The sequence below is a fragment of the Mesoplodon densirostris genome, chromosome 5, assembly GCF_025265405.1.
Source record: "Mesoplodon densirostris isolate mMesDen1 chromosome 5, mMesDen1 primary haplotype, whole genome shotgun sequence".
Lineage (NCBI taxonomy): Eukaryota > Metazoa > Chordata > Mammalia > Artiodactyla > Ziphiidae > Mesoplodon > Mesoplodon densirostris.
This window is the reverse complement of record NC_082665.1, coordinates 150260949-150275229: the sequence shown is the minus strand read 5'-3', so window position 1 is coordinate 150275229 and position 14281 is coordinate 150260949. Positions and strand designations below refer to the sequence as shown.

The 14281-nt window shown below is 36.9% G+C and overlaps 1 protein-coding gene and 1 non-coding gene across 2 annotated transcripts in view; both read left to right on the top strand.

Moving 5' to 3' along the window:
• The window catches only part of PCCB (propionyl-CoA carboxylase subunit beta), a 93260-nt gene that overhangs the window by 53214 nt on the left and 25765 nt on the right, over positions 1-14281 (top strand). Inside the window, exon 10 of the mRNA XM_060100248.1 lies at positions 12149-12272. Coding sequence (XP_059956231.1) covers positions 12149-12272 — 124 coding nt within the window. The remainder of the gene's footprint in view (positions 1-12148; positions 12273-14281) is intronic.
• TRNAK-UUU (transfer RNA lysine (anticodon UUU)) lies at positions 9988-10060 on the top strand. The gene has a single exon. It is a non-coding gene; the product is annotated as a tRNA-Lys (tRNA).

Below are 14281 nucleotides of genomic sequence, written 5' to 3'. Positions count from 1 at the left end.
GGGATTATTACAGGTAGTTCTGATATGATCATTCTGTTATGTGATTTTGGTAAATAAACAAATAAACTTCCATGTTTCTGTTGAATCTGTAGTGAGGAGTGGAAGTACCCCCTCATAGCCAGGCATACATCGAGCCTTAGTGGACCCTGCCCAAGGGTTCTTCAAAGGCTGTGTCAGTTTGCACTCCCACCAGCAGCATTTGAGAGTTCTGGTGCCTTAACATTGTCACCAACACTTGACCAATACCATACTGCCTTAATTATTCAGTTGATGGTACGCTTTCACATCTGGTAGAGATAGTTCCTCTTGATTATTCTTCTCTTGGAGTTTTCTTGCCTAGTCTTGTTTATTTTTCCATATGAAGTTTAGAAATCAGTTTGTCTTGTTTTAGGGTGAAAGCGGGGGATGGAAGTAGGGCATACTTCTGTTGTTTTTATTGGGATCCCATTAAATTTAGGCACTAACTAGGGAAAATTGACATCCTTATGAATCTGAAACAATCTAAAAACACAGTTGCATTTTTATTTGTTAAAGTGTACTTTTTTCTCCTTGACTGTTTTAAAGATTTCCTTGTTTATTCCTAAGTATCTTTTTATTGTAGATGGGGTCTTTTCTATCTTCTGTTGTTTTTTAGGTATATATGAAAGCTTTTGATTCTGTTTATCAATTTTATATCCAATTACCTATTAAGTTCTCTTATTATTTATTATAGTTTTTCACTGTTAATTCTTTTGGCTTTTTCAAGTATATTAGTATATTGCCCAAATAGTTTTGTGTTTTCCTTTCCAGTTATGTTATATCATTTCTTTCTCTTGTTCAGTTGCATTGATATACATCCATATTTTATCAAATGCAGTGATAAGCAGTGGTTTTCATAGAGGGCATCTTTGTTTTGTTCCTAACTTTAGAGAGACTGTCATTAGTGTTTCCTAATTTTTTATCTTTTTCTCATGTTAAGAAAGCTACCACAGCTTCCTATTTTTTTTAACATCTTTACTGCAGTATAATTGCTTTACAATGTTGTGTTGGTTTCTGCTGTATAACAAAGTGAATCAGCTGTATGTATACATATATCCCCATATCCCCTCCCTCTTGCGTCTCCCTCCCACCCTCCCTATCCCACACTGGTTCCTATTTTAATTTTTGTTGTTGCCTACTTGTTTTCTTTGTAAATCACGGGTGGGTATTGAATATTGTTAAGCGCCTTTTCAGCATTTATAGAGATAATCACATGATTTTTCTTAGTTCTATTTGTAAATATATCTTAATACTTGTTATATTTTATAAATGTTTTATTTTGAATGTTTACATCAATATCATGGAATGTTAGCTGATTTGGGGGGTATTTTATTTATTTTAAACTTTTTATTTTATACTGGAGTATAGCCGATTAAAAATGTTTTGATAGTTTCAGGTGCACAGCAAAGGGACTCAGCCATAATATGCATGTATCCATTCTCCCCCAAACTCCCCTCCCATCCAGGCTGCCACATAATATTGAGCAGAGTTCCCTGTGCTATACAGTAGGGCCTTGTTGGTTATCCATTTTAAGTATAGCAGTATTTACACGTCGATCCTAAACTCCCTGACTATCCCTTCTTTGGGGAGGTGGTGTATTTTAAAATCAGGGTTTGGTGTCAGCGCTATTGCATCATTTATTAGTTTGCTGGGGCTGCCATAACAAAATACCACAGACTGAATTGCTTAAACAAAAATTAATTTTCTTACGGTTCTGGAGGCTAGAAGTCCAGGATTGAGGTGCCAGCAGAGCTGGTTTCTGGTGAGCCCTCTCTTCTGGTTTGCAGATGGCTGCCTTGTCACTGTGTCCCGATGTGACCTTTCTTCTCTGTGCACAAGAAAGAGAGATCTCTGGTGTCTTTTCCTCTTAAAAGGACACCAGTCCTTTCAAATTAGGGCCCCAACCTTTATGACCTCATTTACTTTATCTCCTTAAAGGCCCTGTCTCCAAACATAATCACATTGGGGGTTATGCTTCAGTATATGAATTTTGGGGGTTGGGGTACATAGTTCAGTTCATGAAGTGCCATAATAAGAATTTGCAAGTTTTCTATGCTTTGGAACCGTTGAAATCGCATTGGGATTATCTGCTCTTTAAAGATCTGGTGGGATTTTCCTGGTGGCTCAGTGGTTAAGAGTCCACCTGCCAATGCAGGCGACATGGGTTCGATCCCTGGTCCAGGAAGATCCCACGAGCTGTGGAGCAGCTAAGCCTGTGTGCCACAACTACTGAGCCAGTTTTGGTAAACTATATATATTTTTTCTATGAATTACCTATTCCAGATTTTTAATTTTACCTGCATAGGATTATGCAGGGTTATATAGTCTTAGATGATTAGCAAAATCTGTTTCAGTGGTTTTCTCTGACATTTCTTGTTTTTTATTTTCTTGATAGTTACCTAGTAGTTGAAATATTTTATTGATGTGTTTCAGAGAATCAACTTTTTGTTTAATTTTTGTTTCTTTTTAAAGCTTTGTATTTTCTGCTTTTTTATTGATTAATTCCTTTTGTGCTTTCTTTCAGTTAATCATCTTTTTTTTCTTCTCGAACTTTTGAGCTAGAAGTTTGATAAATATACTCTTTCGTTTTTAATACTGTATTTAAGTCCATTGTAGAAAACATAGTCAAATAGCCACATCTAACTGTAGGGGAGGTTAGGAAATATGATAGCCATTTGCCCATCGTTTCTTCTACAGTGGTAGAAACAGAAACTGGATTTTTGGTGGACACTTAGGAGTCTCTGCTACATTCTCTAAATCTTTTTTAAATAAAAACAAATAATATGTACAAACAAAAAAACTTAAGTATAGAAACATGTAAAATGAAATGCAAATATTTTCTCTCTCCTTCTTATCAGTCTTTCCCAGAGGTAAGCAGTATTAAGTTTCTTGTGTATCTTTCCAGAAAAAAAATTATATGTCAAATATATATCAATATATTTACTTTTAACTAAAAAAAGATTGTATTATAGACACTTTCACACCTTACACTTTTTCCACTTTCTTTCCCTATCATGGCATACAGGTCTACCTTATTCATTATAATGACTGTATAGTACTCCATTGTATGGATGGAACATTATTTAAACATTACACGTACATCTGTATGTGTTAGTATGTTTTTGTGACTATTTCCATTGGATCAGAACTCAGTAATGGAATTTTGTCAGTGAGCATGAATTCTTAAAATTGTTTTTTTAAAAAAAGGGGGAAGGTGGTATTTCTGGGTAGTCAGAATCTCCTGAATCCAAAACTCTACACATACTTGAAAAACTATATGTAGGTCAATAAGAAGAAAAAATAAAACTACCATTTCCATTCCTTTATCATAATTGTAAGACAGGAAACTACAAACTTCATATAACAATAAGTAGAACAATAAATACCACTTTTTAAAAAAAATTATTATTTATTTTTGGCTGTGCTGGGTCTTAGTTGTGGCATGCGGGATCTTTAGTTGCGGCATGTGGACTCTTAGTTGTAGCATGCAGATGACTTAGTTGTGGCATGCATGAGGGATCTAGTTCCCTGACCAGGGATCGAACCCAGGCCCCCTGCATTGGAAACTCAGAGTCTTAACCACTGGACCACCATGGAAGTCCCTAAACACCACTTTCTAGTAGGACTGTTTCTTGAATTTTGGCAACAAGTCTCTGTGGAGAGCTGGAAGAAGTGTTGAGACACTGCTCAGAAGAAAGAGAAGGGAATTTAGAAGAAATCACTCAGGGAGAGAAAGTTCACTCTTTTCACTATAAGAGTGAAAATACTGGAAAAGAATCCTGTTAGGTCAGAAGAGTTACTTAAGGGGAGGGACTTAAACATGCACAAGAATCAAGAAAGCATGGAAGGGCATTCCTTCTAGGGAAGAAAAGATTAAAAAAGAAGAGAGAGACACCTTTGGAAATTGTGAAGTGAAGGAAAAATGAAGAAAGAGGTAAATTTATGTGTCTGCAAGATAAGAAAAAAACTGAAGGTCATACTACCCCTTTCCCTACCACCCTCTCTAATATCAAGACACCCATTAACTAAGTGACACTTTGTTATACTGACAGAAGAGGGCGCTCTTGAACTGGGAATCTTGTTCACCATCCCAAACTCAACCCTGTCCACAAACTGCAGATACAAGTAGTTTATATATACAGAGCTACTAAGATAAGAAAACCAAAAATGAGAACAAAAAACTTCACTTGACAAAACTCCCTTCATTGTAAAAGTTAGTCATTCAGCAGATGATCACACTGCGGTTGAGTTCAGTAGCCTCAAATCATCACCTGAGTTATGAAAATCAAATTCAGAAACTAATGACAGAATGGACATAAAATAGGAAGAAGTAAAGTTAGAGGTGACTGAATTAAAATGGGGGGGGACAAAATCATATATGAGAAATGAAGACAGAATTATAAAGTGCTCTAGGGAGAGTGTATTTGAATGAAATTTAATAAGGAATGTTGAAGAAATGTGGGAAAATAACCAAAAGCATAAAGAAAAAGGTAAAAAAATCAGAAAAAAGTGACTAAAATGGAAGATAGGCAAAGAAGACTGAACATACATATAACTGGAGTGTCTGACAAAAGACAAACAGGAAGAGAATTAATGTTTAAAACTGTAATCCAAGAAGACATCCCAGAAAAAGACCCAGAGCTACATAATGAATGAGCTCACTGAGTGTATGGGAAAATTAACCAAGAATGATCAAACTCGAGTAAATATCCACATATAACTATTAGAATTTTTTATTTTTGGCTGCACCGGGTCTTAATTGTGGTACGTGGGATCTTTGTTGTGGCATGTGAGACCTTTAGTTGCGGCATGCAGACTTCTTAGTTGCAGCATGTGGACTCCTAGTTGCGGCTTGTGGGCTTCTTAGTTGTGGCATGTGGACTCTTAGTTGCAGCATGCATGCAGGATCTTGTTCTCCGACCAGGGATCGAACCCAGGCCCCCTGCATTTGGAGCGTGGAGTCTTACCCACTGGACCACCAGGAAAGTCCCACTATTAGATTTTTTTTTTTTTTTTTTTTTTTTGTGGTACGCGGGCCTCTTACTGTTGTGGCCTCTTCCGTTGCGGAGCACAGGCTCCAGACGCATGGGCTCAGCGGCCATGGCTCATGGGCCCAGCCACTCTGCGGCATGTGGGATCTTCCTGGACCGGGGCACGAACCTGTGTCCCCTGCATCGGCAGGCGGACTCTCAACCACTGCGCCACCAGGGAAGCCCCCACTATTAGATTTTGAAAAGAAAAATCCTCAAGACTTTGAGGCAAAAAGATCAAATAACTTACAAGGATAGGAGAATTAGAGTAGCATCAGACTTTTCAAAAGCAACAACAAAGCAAGGCAACAATAGAGAAGCACTTCATGGAGACTCCAGGAAACACTAAAGATCTTATATCTGGCCAAGCTGATGTTCGTGTATTAAGACTAAAGAAAACCAGCTAAAACTGAGGGAATTCTGTGTTCCCAGGCTCTTCTTGAGGAAGCTACTGGAGGATGAGTTTCATCCAACCAAGAGATTACTGGACAAATTTTAGGAAAAGGATTGATGGTGCTTATTTAATTATAAGGCTAAAATAAGGTTGGGAATGAGGGTAGAGAACAATGCATAAATGCTATGTTTCAGTTGCAGAAAAAAATGCCACTGAAAGATGGAAGAGAAGGAAGAGTGAAACAGTATAACAGAATAAGTATACTGATTGTTGTGATTCAACAGATATTAATAGCAGACAACCCAGTTAATAAGACATTAAATGAGGAAACAGACTAAGGGCATTAAAAAGGTATAATTACAAAGATAACCACTAGACCAAAAATATAAATCTTTGTAAACAGCAGCATAAAACATATTGCTTAAACAGTAAATATAACATGGTACACAGAATAATTACAAGAATAAAAAACATCTGAAATACCAATAAATATGAACAGCCTAACTTATTTATTAAACTTGTTTATCTCATTTATTAAAAGGATGTTCAATTTCCCTCATAAAGCAAGACCAACTATATGTGGTGTACAAGAGACAAAGTGATTCTGAAAAGTTAAACGTAAGGGATGGGGAAAGGTATGTTAGGAGAACAGAAACAATGCAGTGTGTGTGAGCCTAATATTGGCTGATGTGAAATTCGAGTATTTACTGTGACAAGGAAAGACATTTTCAAATGCTAAAAGCCATAATTCACAGTGATGATGTAAAAGATTTATGCCCTAAATGATACAACTACCATCTTTAAAAAGGAGAAACTATAGGATATCCAAGGAGACATAGGTAGAAACAAATAATAATAGATTTAAACACACCATAATTAGTACAAAGTAGGTCAAATGGACAAAAATAAGTAAGATATAGAAGACCTCAATAACATCACAGATAGATATTAAAGATCTATTTCAGACTTTACAGCCTGGTAATAGGCAATGAATCTTATTCTCAAGTGCACATGGAACATTCACAAGAGTTGATCACATATTTGTTCAGAAAGAAAGCATCCTAACGTCCATAAAGCAAAAATATTACAAAAAACAATGATTAAGACTAGAAGTTTATAGCTATAACAATAAAAGCACTGTCTCATTTAAAAATAAATCTTCTGTTAATTCTTGAATAAAAGGAGAAAATATAAGCCAAATGACAGAATTCTAAGAGAATAAAGATAATGAAAACACTACATATCAAAATCTATGGAATACTATCTATGAGAGGAGGAAAATTTATAGCCTTAATTGCTTAGTAAAAAAATAATAGAAGGAAAAGAAACTAAATTCTCCACTCAAAAAGCTGGGGAAAAAATATTCTAAAGAATAACAAGACAGGATTTAATAAGGATAAAAGCAGAAATTTTATGACTTGGGAAATAGAAAAATAGCTGTAACTAATGGAATAGAGTAACTACTAGCTAACTTTAAAAAAGGCACAAGTAAAAAGCAGAAAGGAGAAATGATAAAGATAGAAGAAATTTCAAAATCATAAGAGGTTAGATGAACTGGACATTTTATTTGGAAAATACATTTTACCCAAAATTGACCCCATTAGAGGCAGAAAGCTTAAGTGGACCAAATTACATAGTAGTTATTTCACAAAAATAGCACTAGGCCCAGATAGTTTCATGTGGGAATTCTGTGAAACCTTCAAAGACCAAAGAATCATAGTGCTACATAAATTATTTCAGATCATAGACAGTAAACACACACACACACCCTTTACAAATTCTTTTTATGAAACAAGTATGACATTGATATACCTAAACCTGATAAAGATAGAACTGAAAAAGATTTCAGATTGGCATCACTTACCAATATTGATGCAACAGTAGCAAATAAATGTTAGCTAACAGACTCCCCAACACCATGTTAAAATTATAGGAATGCAAGGTTGGTTCTAGAAAATCTATAATGTACTGCCTTAATAGATAGACAGGAGAAAGATTATATGGTTGTTTTCATACATGCTGAGAAAAGGCTTTAAGAAAGTTCAACACCCATTTCTAATAGGAACACTCAAGAAAGTAGGAATTGATGAATACTTAACATGATAGAGTTTAATATACACTTTTTCAAAACCAAGCATCTTACTTAATATGGAAATACTTACACTAAGATCTGGGACAAGGCAAGGATGCTCTCTATCTCCACTATTATTTAACATTGTACTGAAGGTATTAGCCAATGCAATTAGATAAAGAAGAAGATCAATTAGAAGCAAAAAGCTTTGCAAAAGTTGACCTATGCTTGTGTATGACATAATATGCTAAAAATCCTAGGGAATGCGTGATAAAACTGAAACAATAAATAGGGAACAGGATATAAAATTAACCTAGGAATAGTCTTCATATACACAAACAGTAACCAATTATATTGTGGTAATGTAAAAACTCCTTTTGCATAGCAATAAAGATAAAATATTTAGTAATAAACTTATGGGGCAAATTTTAAAACTTCTGAAAAACATGAAAATAGACTTGAACAGATGCAGAGACATCCCTTGTTCCTGGATATTGAGTTAATATAAGAACATCAAAAGAAAAGCTATGGCCATATCCTTTATTAAAGCATGCTGTAGTTAAAACAGTGTAGTCCTGGCACATAAATAGATCAGTGGAATAGAATAGAAAAGCTAGAAGTTGATTCAAGTACATATAGAATTCTGGTACATATGATAAAGGTATTATGTCAAATTCCAGGGGCAAAGATTAGCTTTTTAATAAATGGTGCTAGGGAATTGCCTGGCAGTCCAGTGGTTAGGACTCTGCTCTCTCACTGCCAAGGGCCCGGGTTCAATCCCTGGTTAGGGAACTAAGATCCCACAAGCCGTGCAGTGTGGCTCCCGACCCTGCAAAATAAATAAATAAATAAATGGTGCTAGACACCTGGATAGGCTGGTTAGGAAAATATAAAATTTTATTTGTAGTTTATACCATATACAAAAATAAACTACAAATAGATCAGAGAACTAAATATAATAAGTGAAATATTTAAAGTATAGATGAATTTCTCTAACTTTAGGAGAAGGTAAAGGATTTTGAATTATGATTTAAAATTCAGTTTCAGTTAAAAAATTGATAAATATGACTATATAAACGTTTAAAAATTCCACTCTCCATAGCAAAAAAATACATGAAGTTAAAAGACAGCCAGGGAGACTTCCCTGGTGGCACTGTGGTTAAGAATCCACCTGCCATTGCAAGGGACACAGGTTTGAGCCCTGGTCTGGGAAGATCCCACATGCTGCGGAGCAGCTAAGCCCGTGTGTCATGACTACTGAGGCTGCACTCTAGAGCCTGCGAGCCACACCTACTGAGCCTGTGTGCCACAACTGCTGAAGCCCACGTGCCACAACTACTGAAGCCTGAGCACCTAGAGCCCATGCTCTGCAACAAAGAGAAGCCACCACAGTGAGAAGCCCATGCACTGCAACAAAGAGTAGCCCTTGCTCACCGCAACTAGAGAAAGCCCGCGCACAGCAACGAAGACCCAGCACAGCCATAAATGAATGAATGAATGAATGAATGACAACCAGGAATTCCCTGGTGGTCCAGTGGTTAGGACTCCATATTTCTACTGCAGGGGGCACAGGTTCAATCCCTGGTTGGGGAACTAAGATCCTGCATGCCCCGTGGTGTGACCTCCCCCCAAAACAACAACAACAACAAAAAAGACAACCAACAAACTGGGAGAAAATATTTGCAACATATATCACAAGTAAAGGACCAATATCCCTAATATGTAAAGAACTTTTTTAAAAATTGAAGGAATAAGACTAAAACTGATAGAAAAGCAGGCAAAAATCATGAATAGTCAGCTCACAAAAGAAGATATAAAATGGACCTTAAACATATTGGAAAGATGTTCAGCTTTACTCATAATGTTAGAAATGCAACATAAAATTATACTGAGTTATTTCTCCTTTGTCAGATTGGCCAGTGATTCAAAACTTGAAAATACTTTCCATGGTAAGTCTATGGGGAAGCAGGCACTGTCATGTGTTGCTGGTAAGAGCTATGGTAATATCTGAGAGTTTGCCCCGGCAGTCCCACTTCTAGGAATTTACCCTGAAGATACACTTCCCACTTTACACAGTTATAGATGCACAAGGTTCCTACTGTTACAGTGTTATTTATAATTGCAAAGTATTCTAAACAACCTGAATGTAAGTGTCAAAATAATGTACACAACACACAGGAGATTGGTTGAATAAACTTTGGTACATCCGCACAATGGAGTACTATGCAGGAGTGAAAAATAGTGAGGAAAAGCTCTATGAACTGATATAGAGTGATTTCCAGGATATATTGTTAAGTGAAGAAACTCAGAGTGCAAGAGAGAAACTCAGAGTGTGAGAGAGTATCTATAGTTTGTTACTTTCCATCTAAGGTGGAAGGGGAATTAAAAATCTATAAATGTATCTACTCATTTTTGCAGTGCACACACAAAGGATAAATCAGAAAGTGATGACATTAATAACAGGGTGAGAGAGTTCCCTGGTAGTCCAGTGGTTAGGACTCAGCATTTTTACTGCTGTGGCCCCGGGTTCGATCCCTGGTCAGGGACCTAAGATCCCAAAGGCTGTGCAGCACTGAAAAAAAAACCCAAAACAAAAACAGGGTGAGCGGAAGGGATGGGGAGTGACACTATTAACCTATATTAATGTTTACATACTAAAAATAAAATCAAGACAGGGTGGGGGTAAACCTTTGAAATAAAAAGCAATGAAACTGACTGTGTTTCAAATGAATAACTTTTGAATGCAGTATTTGGACTCTATACCTTTAGTCTAATGGCAGAAATAGCTATAAAGAAATACTGAATATTAGTTGTTTTTTTTTTGCTGTCATATGGGTTACCAATTCTGAAACCATTTCATTTACATTTGAGGATTGAATAATAAGTACATTTTGAGGATAATGGGAGTTAGATGTCCACTATAGGAGAAAGGAGTTGTAGTATGGAAAGGGGGATACTAGAATGAACCCTGTAGTTGAATTGGGAGTTGGAATTGGAGTTATCAGTATGAACTCCTGGTTTTCATATTACTTATAGAAATCAGTGTGTGTGTGTGTGTATGTGTATGTAGATCTCCTAGCTCCATGCTCTGGGCTAGCTTCTTAGAAGCAGCCATTTATTCTACCCCCCACCCTTGGGACCTCGGTCCCTTGGAGAAATGGCTGATTCTAGGGCTTGGGGCAGGAAAAAAATACAAGATGAACCTGAAAGTAAGGTAATTCCAGAATGTAAGGTAATGCTCAGAGAATGATGGAGAAGCATCAAAAGGGCATAGGATGCACCTTGAATGAGCTCTCACTGTCAAATATGGGACACTTTGAACATAAAATGAATGTTGGTGGTAAAGATTACAATCCACATAATAAAACAAAAATCTATACCTTCATACTGTGGATTTCCCATAAGTAAATGGGAAAGGCAAAGACATTTTTGACAATAGAATACCAAGTAATAAATAGAGAAGGAAAAATGGAGTTAGGAAAATTGTTTGGCAGTTATCATGGCAGTAATTGGGTTAATAAGCAAGGATCATCCATGAATGCTAACTAAACCTACTAGGTAAAAGCTTGATGAAGCATAGGATTTTTACATAATTTCAGAATATTTCCCCACAGAATACTTATTAATTACAAGTGGAAAAATAGTAACTTTACAGGGGAGAAACCTGACATATATCACCACCATTAATGGACAAATTGATATCATGTGCCTTTTGATGTGATGCACTTGAGAGGGTCACTTCTGTGATATTCTGCCAAAAACGCTTTACCTGAAATTAAACATGAACAAACGTGAAACCCAAATAACCAAGTAACTGATCTGTAGTCTTCAAAGATGTTATGAACATAAAAGACAAAGATTGAGGGGAAAGAATCAAGGCAGGCTAAAGAGACCACATGACCACTCAGAGTACCAGGTGATCTTGGGTCAGGTTCTAGAACCAGATTTTTGTTGCTATAAGGGATGTTATTGGAATAACTGGTGAAATTTGAATAAGGTTTTATAATGGATAATATTATATTAATGTTAATTTCCTGATTTTGATAATATCACTGAAGTTATAGAAGAGAATGTCCTGTTCTTAGGAGGTGGACACTTAGGTACTTAGAGGTAAAGAGGCATCGTGTCTGTAACTTATTCTCAAACAGTTCAGGAAAAATGTTGCGTATATGGATATATATATAGTTAGAGACTATATATATTGACACATACTTAAGAGACAGAGAGAAAAGCAGGGTAGGCAGGTTGGGAGAGGGAACTATGAAGCTTACATGGTAAAACGTTAATAAATGGGGAATCTGGGTGAAGGATATTTAAATTTTTTTGTATTCTGGAAATTTTTATGAAAGTTTGAAATGATTTCAAAGTAAGGTAAAAAAAAGTGTATTAAATATGCCAAGTTCAAATAGAACCTTTAAAAAAGACTGTATTGGTTTATCCTCTTCCAGTTGTGTACGAGAGTGTTTTCCCTTCCAGCAGGGAGGAGGTACTGCCTCTGCCTGTTGTCCTGCTTCCTGGGAGAACCTGTGGTAGGGAGTAGCTATCCGGCCTGTAATTCTGTAAATGTCTGTCATTCTATAATGGAGTTGGATCTTGTTTATCATTTTGAGCTGAGGAGTAAATTTATCCCTGCAGGTTGTTGATGAGCGAGAATTTTTTGAGATCATGCCCAGTTATGCCAAGAACATCATTGTTGGTTTTGCAAGAATGAATGGGAGGACTGTTGGAATTGTTGGCAACCAACCTAAAGTGGCTTCAGGTAGGAGGGAGACACTCTCATAGACCTTGGGGGGTGGTTGGGAGCCAGGGCTGCCTGGGCCCAAGGTGCCCATCTTCTGCCTTTACCTCAGACACGGCCTTCAGTGGCCAGAGAACAAAACTCAAATATCAATAGCTGAAGTTGTGAAAGCTCCTTTGTCTCTTAATTTCTCAAAATTAACATAAGCATCTGAAAATGCTTCTTTCATGCTTCTCTAATTTTTTAAGGGTTTACAGATAACTTTCCTCCTCAACTTTTAAGGTCTTTACTTTTTCAGAGGCCTGCTTTCTGTCTCCCTAGTTACATTATGACTCACCCACTAAACTATGAGCCCCATGAGGCCAGGGGTGTTAGTGTCTTATTCACAGTTTTCTCTCTAGTGCCTTTTGATGGTGCCAGGAGAACAGCTGGTCCATGACAAGTTATATACGCTTTTTAAAAAAATTAATTAATTAATTTGGCTGCGTTGGGTCTTCGTTGCTGCACACAGGCTTTCTCTAGTTGCAGCAAGCAGGGGCTACTCTTTGTTGCGGTGCGTGGGCTTCTCATTTTGGTGGCTTCTCTTGTTGTGGAGCATGGGCTCTAGGCGTGTGGGCTTCAGTAGTTGTGGCATGCAGGCTCAGTAGTTGTGGTGCGCAGGCTCAGTAGTTGTGGTGCACGGGCTTAGTTGCTCCATGACATGTGGGATCTTCCCGGACCAGGGCTCGAACCCGTGTCACCTGCACTGGCAGGCAGATTCTTAACCACTGCGCCATCAGGGAAGTCCCCCATCCATGACAAGTTAACAGCATCTTGCTGTGTCTGTAACCCCACAGCTTTCTGGTGAGATGGTCAGACTTGAGTCACAGCCAGGGTGTGGGGGACTCTTCCATGGTTGTGCTCTGGGTGGGGTTGGGGACTCTGGCTACTGCTTCCCTCCTTACTATTTTCCTTCTTAGGTTTCCTTTGAATCCCTATGTGGGACGCTTACACCCTCCCTTTTTGACCTAGCCTCATCTTTTATTTCTGCTGTGGCAGTTTCTCTTTGTCTTTAGAAAAAGGTTTGTAAAAATGTTTTTTATTGTGGTAAAGTATATATAACATAAAATGTGCCATTTTAACCTTTTTTTTTGTTACTAAACTATGGTTGATTTGCAATATAGTGTTAGTTTCAGGTGTACAGCAAAGTGCTTCAGCCATATGTGTGTATATATATATATATATATATATGTACATATATAACTTCTTCAGATTCTTTTCCATTATAGGTTATTACAAGATATTGAATATAGTTCCCTGTGCTATACAGTAAATCCTTATTGTTTATTTTATATATAGTTATGTGTATCTGTTATTCCAATACTCCTAATTTATCCCTCACCCCTCCCCTTTCCTCTTTGGTAACCATAAGTTTGTTTTTTATGTCTGTGAATCTGTTTTTGTTTCATAAATAAGTTCATTTGTATTATTTTTTAGATTCTACATATAAGTGATAACATATATTAGTCTTTCTCTGTCTGACTTACTTCACTCAGTATGATAATCTCTAGGTCCATCCACGTTGCTTCAGATGGCAATATTTCATTCTTTTTTATGGGTGAGTAATATTTCATTATATATATATATATATATATATATATATATATATATACCATATCTTCTTTATCCATTCATCTGTCGATGGACACTTAGGTTGCTTCCATATCTTGGCTATTGTAAATGGTGCTGTTATGAACATTGGTGTGCATGTATCTTTTCAAATTAGAGTTTTTGTCTTTTCTGTATATATACCCAGGAGTGGGGTTGCTGGATCATATGGTAGCTGTATTTTTAGTTTTCTTAGGAACCTCCATAGTGTTTTCCACAGTGGCTGCACCAACTTACATTCCCACCCACAGTGCAAGAGGGTTCCCTTTTCTCCACACCCTCTCCAGCATTTATTGTTTCAGATTTTTTGCTGATGGCCATTCTGACTGGTGTGAAATGTTGCCTCATTGTAGTTTTGATTTGCATTTCTCTAATAATTAGTG